At 41.5% G+C, this 7144-nt stretch overlaps 1 protein-coding gene across 1 annotated transcript; it reads left to right on the plus strand.

Moving 5' to 3' along the window:
- The first annotated feature begins 401 nt into the window (after window positions 1-401).
- LOC139939070 (matrix metalloproteinase-18-like) lies at window positions 402-6887 on the plus strand. The gene is made up of 8 exons (XM_071934788.1): window positions 402-1166; window positions 1393-1691; window positions 2839-3128; window positions 3609-3767; window positions 4036-4292; window positions 4660-4804; window positions 5991-6254; window positions 6746-6887. The coding sequence occupies exons 1-8, from the start codon at window positions 633-635 to the stop codon at window positions 6853-6855; spliced, it is 2058 nt and encodes a 685-aa protein (XP_071790889.1). The 5' UTR covers window positions 402-632; the 3' UTR covers window positions 6856-6887.
- Window positions 6888-7144: the final 257 nt, after the last annotated feature.

The following is a 7144-nucleotide window of genomic DNA, read 5'->3' on the forward strand; positions in this document are numbered from 1 at the left end:
AACGTGTGCTGACGAGTGCTGTTGGGCCTTACATACTTGTATTGTTTATAATAAATCTTGCCCGGCTGACTAACTCCGTACTTGAACTTAAGCTGGCTCCTTACAATTCTAGAGTTAGACTACTGTCAAGGCGGATGTAGCATCGTATAAAATTGATTGAACTTCTGGGCTAGAACTAAAGCGGATACGGTGTGTTTTGGTGTTGTCCCAATTCTAGCATCCGTTATATTAACGACTACACCAGTTGTGACTGAATTTTTTGGCTGCTGAAATATTGAATTTTAGTTCCAATTGTTTCCAAGGTTGACCCTGACACAGAAGGCCTACCGGTAAACACCAAAAATGAAGTCATAGCAATGGTTGGGTGTGCGTCATCGACCGACTCACCCCAAGCAGCCAATCAACGCTCAACACTGCCCGGTGATAGGCAAGCAGCTTCCGCGAATTCTCCGCACTGTCTGAGTTTATGCCTTTATTTTGACTTATGAACAGGACATTACTGAATCGAAGTTTTTCTATAAAAGGGGCGAGTTTGCTTAGTTCGACTCAGAATCGAAACAGATGCGTTGACTTTCAAGTCTGAAGAAGGACAGTTATTTTATAATTTAAGTTTACACTTTTACACCAGCAATATGAGGTTGTTGTCGCTTTATGCGGTGATAGCAGTGGCACTGATGGTATGCTGTCTGATGCCGAGCGATGTGCTCTCAAAGCCCGTTAAGAAGAGGCACGGAAAACGCGGTCAAGGGGCGCCGGGAGATCGCCGCGAAGGTTCCCGTGGAGAGGGACGGAGGGGTCACGGTAAAGACCGACCGGAGGAAGAAGAGCCAGAGGAGACTACTCCAAGCAACGTTGATGAAGAAACCGACGTTGATGGGGAATTTGAATCCGGGCCGCTTTTTGACTCCAAGCAAACCGATACCGAACCCGGTGAGGGTCAAAATTCCGAGGGTTGGGAAGAAGAAGAAGAAAAAGAAGAACATGGGATAGGCAACGGTAAACAACACAAAAACAATACTACGAGGGGATGGCAGAATAGAAGGGAAAACATGCCGATCAGACCTCGGTATAGACCGTCTAAATCCAAGCCGAAGATGGGACCCCTTGACATAAGTGATGATTTCAAGGTTGATGTTAAAGAAAAAGAAGCTATGCGAAAGGCAGTGGTAAGTACATTTATGTACTAAGAAATTGTAAACAACTTACCGAAAATGTAAGCTTTATGGAATGTTGGCCGTCGTCCATTCAATTGTTTTGCTTACAGACTTGAAATTGGTCCCTGACAATTATACCCAAAACCTCATGCCAAAGTATTTTGTTTCACCATATCTCAAAAAGGCTTATTGTTCAAAACCTAAATTAATGCGGTGTTTTTTCCTCCTCCCAATACAGGGTTACATGTCAGCGTACGGCTACATGCGCAAGATGGACGACGACGACTTTAACACAGACAAAATATCCGCTAAGAAGATGAAGAAGAGCATCAAGATGATGCAGAAGTTCATGGGTCTTAAAGAGACGGGCGAACTGGACGAGATGACCATGATGATGATGGAGAAGCCGAGGTGTGGCGTGGCCGACATGACACCGCCTTCAACGAAGGGTAACACCACCCGTAGTAACTACACGGGAGGCCCGCTGGATTTCAATCACTTTGGTCAGAGATGGGACAAACTAGACATCACATTCAGGTACGAGTCTATTCATTTTGGTATTTTTTTTCCTTTTTTCTTTTCTAGTTGGTAAGACACTGCTCTAGAATTGCAAGGGTCGTGGGTTCGAATCCCACCCGAGTAACATGCCTGTGATATTTTTTTTCACAAGACTCGGGAAAGTACTGAGTATACAGTGCTAACACACATCGGTGTATGGGTAAAAACCAAACATTAATATTCTTTATCCCCGATGCAAATTTAACATCTATTACATTTGGTATTACCCATTTATGTACACCGATGTATGTTAGCACTGTATACTCAGTACTTTCCCTAAATCACAGGCATATAACTCGATGGGATTCGAGCACACGACCTTTGCAATAATTCTAGAGCAGTGTCATACCAACTAGACCACCGAGGTTGCCCGGTAGCTAGAGGCACGTGGTTCGAATCATATACTGTCCAAGTCCAAGTGTGGACCCTGGGAACAAAAGAGGTCCACATCATAGGGCAGGGTATTTAAACAATATGTGGACTTACACACGTTTAGGGTTTCCACTGGTGTTGAAGAAATTTCCTTTTAAGCGTATAGTATGTTTCATACAATGCTTTAGTTTAATAATTAAATGTTGATGTAGCCTATAGTTATCACTGATATCCAATGTTTACTATGACCTGGTTTAAAGGCAGTGGACACTATTGGTAATTACTCAAAATAATTATAGTATAAAACATTGTGAGAAACGGCTCCCTCTGAAGTGACGTAGTTTTCGAGAAAGAAGTAATTTTACACGAATTTGAATTCGATACCTCAGATTTAGATTTTGAGGTCTCGAAATCAAGCATCTGAAAACACACAATTTCGTGTGACGCGGGTGTTTTTTCTTTCGTTTTTATTTCGCAACCTCGACGACCAATTAAGCTAAAATTTTCACAGGTTTGTTACTTTATGCGTATGTTGAGATACACCAAGTGAGAAGACTGGTCTTTGACAATTACCAATAGTGTCCAGTGTCTTTATATAAATGAGATCAACATGGTTACAATTCCTTAAATTAAAGTATTCATTGCCTATATTCACCCATCAATGCAGTGATGAAACAAAAACTAATACTCTGTCCCAATGCAATTATAACCTCCATACTACAACTATCTTGTCCTTCTCCTTGTATTGGTGTAGAATCTTAAACTATCCCCGCACAATGTCTGCCGAAGAGACCAGAGAGACACTTCTACGCGCCTTCGAAGTCTGGAGCGACATCACCCCACTGACTTTCACGGAGATCCACGGCGCACAATACGCAGATTTCTACCTGAAATTTGGCAACGGAAACCACGGGGATAGCTACCCGTTCGACGGGCCCGGTGGGGTCCTTGCCCACGCGTTTCTGCCCAAGTCCAACTCCGGGGATATCGAAGGTGATGTACACTTCGATGACGATGAGCCATTTAGCTACGCAACTTATGACGGTGAGTGAAAAACATACTAAAAACATTTTAAAGTTTTCAAAACGGGATCTTTGGGAAAATGGGTGTATTTACTATCAATTAATTTCATTTCTGAATGGACACTAAACCTTGGTTTGTTTTAAAAGGTTCACTCGTACACAAACTCCCGGTCAGGATTGACTCAAAATGGTTAGTTCAGGCTCCACGGGATCCCTCAAATAATCTACCTCCACGGTCGCAGTGATACGATAATTATTTTTGCATGTACAACGGATTTACGTAACTCTCCTGAAAACATTGCTCTGTGATTTTCATTTTTTCCCCAAAAAAATTTGACGCGACTAATGAAGCTGAAACTTTAAGTCATCTGGTTGTCTTTTCTTTTTGTTTTCACAGTTTTTTTACCCCCTATCCCAGCCCTTTGTTTTCTCCAACCTGTGTTCTTTCTCCTTTTTGTTCTACAAAATAGTGTTTTTAAATAACATTAAATTCTAATTGCAGGCACAAATCTGTTCCAGGTGGCCGCCCATGAGATTGGCCATTCTCTCGGTATGCATCACTCGTCCGATCCATCTGCCCTCATGGCACCATTCTATCCTGGCTACCAGCCCACGTTCTATATGCCGTATGATGACCTGTCTGGTATCCAGTCTCTGTATGGTGAGTCAAACTTTTTGTCTGACATTGGGGTGCAATGGGTTATACTGCAGTAAGTTTTTTTTTAAATACAAAATTGTATGATGTTTTACATTTTGTAGATGTTTTCACATATTGCAGACATTGTCTTTAACAATTTTGTTTTATTGGGCTTTGGGGATATTTGTCAGTTTACTTTCGACGCTACTAAACCATACCACACGACTGATTTTATGATAGTTTAAAATGTTTTTTTTATAACGAGCGTTGTGTCTTCATTTTTTAATTCCAGGTTCAAAACAAAACCCACAGCCGTACCCATTCCCTTACCCAAACCCACCCATAAAGGAACCCACCCAAGCGCCCGTTCCTGCCACCACACGTGCCCCACCAGCCACTACCGCCCCAGTTCAGCCTAACCCGACCCAGTCCCCAACTCAGCCCCCAGCCCAGACCCCAACCACCCCTGTTTCAACCCCAACCGACCCGTGTCCGTCCATCGTCTTCGACGCGACGACATTTTGGCGGGGTGAACTCTTCTCATTCACGGTAAGTTGATATCGCCAAGTCCCCCTTTTTCGCATTTACCGAAAACTATTTGCAGAATGATGAGTATATCAAACTAAAATACCGTGTAATCACATTTGTCATGGCTGTCAATTTTTGTCTATAAAGGCAGCAGTCGAAGTTATTAAACAATGTTTTGAAGGGTCCATAAATAATGATGTATACACGGGCCTATGTTTCACATGTTATATAGTCATGGTGTGGATGGAAAACTTCCCTTAATTTTTTTTTAAATTAAAGCAACTAGTTTTGACCGATATCGGAAAACAGTGAAAACTGTGATGGATATTCACTTTTTTTTTTTTGCCCAAACCGTATTATTATTTTTGTTCATCTTTACTTTGATCAGGGCAACAAGTACGGCCGTATTCGTGACTACACCATCCTTTCAAGAGAAGGAGGGAGCAATGCTCAATATTTCTTCCAGAACTTTCCCGGAGACATCGACGCCGTCTATGAGGACCCGGTTACCTACAAGCTCTTTATGTTCAAAGGTGAGTAAAACCGACGCCATTTTGTAAGTTGAGAATGATAGACCGTTCCCTAGGCCCTTTTCGAATCCACGGTTTCGGCTTTGGATTCCGCTTCAGACTCCGTTCTCTCGTCTGAAACCCTGAGCACGTACGCAAATCACGCGCAATTGTCAAAACAACCGCGGGCCAAGCTATAGCCTGAGCCGGATCTGGAGCCGAAGCCGTGGTTTCGACAAGGGTCCTTGTCTCGCTACCGAGTTTCCATTTCATAGTGCTGCTTATCGTAAGCACACGAAAAGGCATGCTAAACGGTGCTTACTGTACCAAATCGAATGACGTAACTCCTCAAATCCATTTTGGATGCGCAAGCTGGCACCCTATTTTTCTTGATAACCTGTGAAATACGCTTACGCTTAAAGGCAGTGGACACTATTGGTAATTTCTGAAAATAATTATTATCGTAAAACCTTTCTTGATAACAAGTAATGGGGAGAGGGTGATAGTATAAAACATTGTGAGAAACGGCTCCCTCTGAAGTGCCTTAGTTTTCGAGAAAGAAGTAATTTTCCACGAATTTGATTTCGAGACCTCAAGTTTAGAAATTGAGGTCTCGAAATCAACCATCTAAACGCACACAACTTCGTGTGACGGGTGTTTTTTCTTTCATTATTATCGCGCAAGTTCGATGACCGATTGAGCTCAAATTTTCACAGGTTTGTTATTTTATGAATATGTTAAGATACACTAACTGTGAAGGCTAGTCTTTGACAATTACCAATAGTGTCCACTGCCTTTAAGCAACATTGTGAAATTAGCTACTACAAGGGATAACAACACTGATTGGCTATACCAAAGGTGACTGCTCTGTGCGCACATTCGCTAAAAACTTTCAAGATATTAGTCACATGTGCACAGCGACAGCCACTGGTACACATTTTGTTCATGTCCATTTTACAAACAATGGTTTGAAAACCATTGATGAGGCGGTTTTTATCTCAATGCTATTTATATGCCAATTGAAAATCGTTCTGCCAATGATGAACACAAAAGTGTCTTGAGTTTGTCGAATACAATAATAATAGTGTCTGCAAAGAGTTACTAAATTCGTATCTGTTGTTTTTGTGTCTTTGTAACAAAAGGTGTACCAATGTTTGTGGCTGTGTACATTTTACAAATTAAACAATTTAAACTCATTCCTTCTCCACAGGCTCCAACTACTACGTCTACAATGGTTTGAATCGAGAGAGCGGACCCACCCCGATCACCAACATCGACCCCTCGTTACCTAGTAACATAGACGCTGTAGTCACCTGGGCCGCGGACAAGAAGACGTACATCTTCAAGGACGAGTTGGTGTGGAGGTATGACGAGTTGACTCGCAGCGTGGACCCCGACTGGCCGTACCGAATCGACGAGGTATGGAGGGGCGTCCCGAACGGTGTGGCCGCGGCCTTCCACAATGAAGACTCACGTGAGTATTTCTTTAAAAAAAACTTAAAAAAAAACAAAAAAACAAGTAGCCACTGTACAGTTTCTAACAATGTTACACAGTTATTATTCAAAATAGTGCTGGATACGTTAGAAACAAAGCAACAAATGATTTGCAAAACAAGTATGAAGTTGAATTTGGTCATCTGTTTACTCGATTGAATGTTTTGCCAACATTCGGCCGACCATGCCAACAGCTTGGTTTATTTGTCATATAAATAGAAAATGTATAGCGGGTACAGTACATTGGTTGACACTCGCGTGGGCTTTCTTAAGAAAAATATTCATAGCTGTGAAGCACTCTAAACCAATCACAAGGCAGATACTAAGTACATGTTTACTTTTGCAAAAAGAAATTAGTAATAATGCATAAATTTATAAGAATAATATTATGAGAAGTTGTTTGACCCATTTTTCCGGTTGTATCCTAAAACCTTATCTAACAATTTAATTATTATTATTTTTTTTTTACAGATCTTACCTACTTCCTGGTTGGAAAAGACTACTACCGATACGATGACCTCTATGCCGAGGTCGACGTGGGACCAAGAGACTACACAGAGGACTACTTTGGGTGTTTCTAAACTCATCAACTTTGAGTATCAATCAATCCGTCTAGAATGCGCAGTTATGTAAAACGGGTAGGACTACATCGCTGCTAAGTGGAAATTATAATTTGTTTAAACCGTTTGATTCTTTTCATCGTAGTTGCGGATGTATAATAAAACTTACATGTAGAAATTTCATTTCAAAAATTGTCGTGTTTTTTTCCCGCCGTAAATCAGGAGGGTTTATGCCCACGCAGGAAGAATACTTCGCAAGTGGAATACACAATCTGGAGAAACGTTTCTGCCACAAATTTTAAGGGAAAAA

Source organism: Asterias amurensis, chromosome 6, assembly GCF_032118995.1.
Source record: "Asterias amurensis chromosome 6, ASM3211899v1".
NCBI lineage: Eukaryota > Metazoa > Echinodermata > Asteroidea > Forcipulatida > Asteriidae > Asterias > Asterias amurensis.

Coding starts and splice junctions, on each gene's coding strand:
- LOC139939070 (XM_071934788.1), top strand. CDS start 633: ATGAGGTTGTTGTCGCTTTATGCGGTGATAGCAGTGGCACTGATGGTA. Junction 3,768..4,035: donor TGGTATCCAGTCTCTGTATG/GTGAGTCAAACT, acceptor TTTTAATTCCAG/GTTCAAAACAAAACCCACAG. Junction 6,255..6,745: donor CTTCCACAATGAAGACTCAC/GTGAGTATTTCT, acceptor TTTTTTTTACAG/ATCTTACCTACTTCCTGGTT.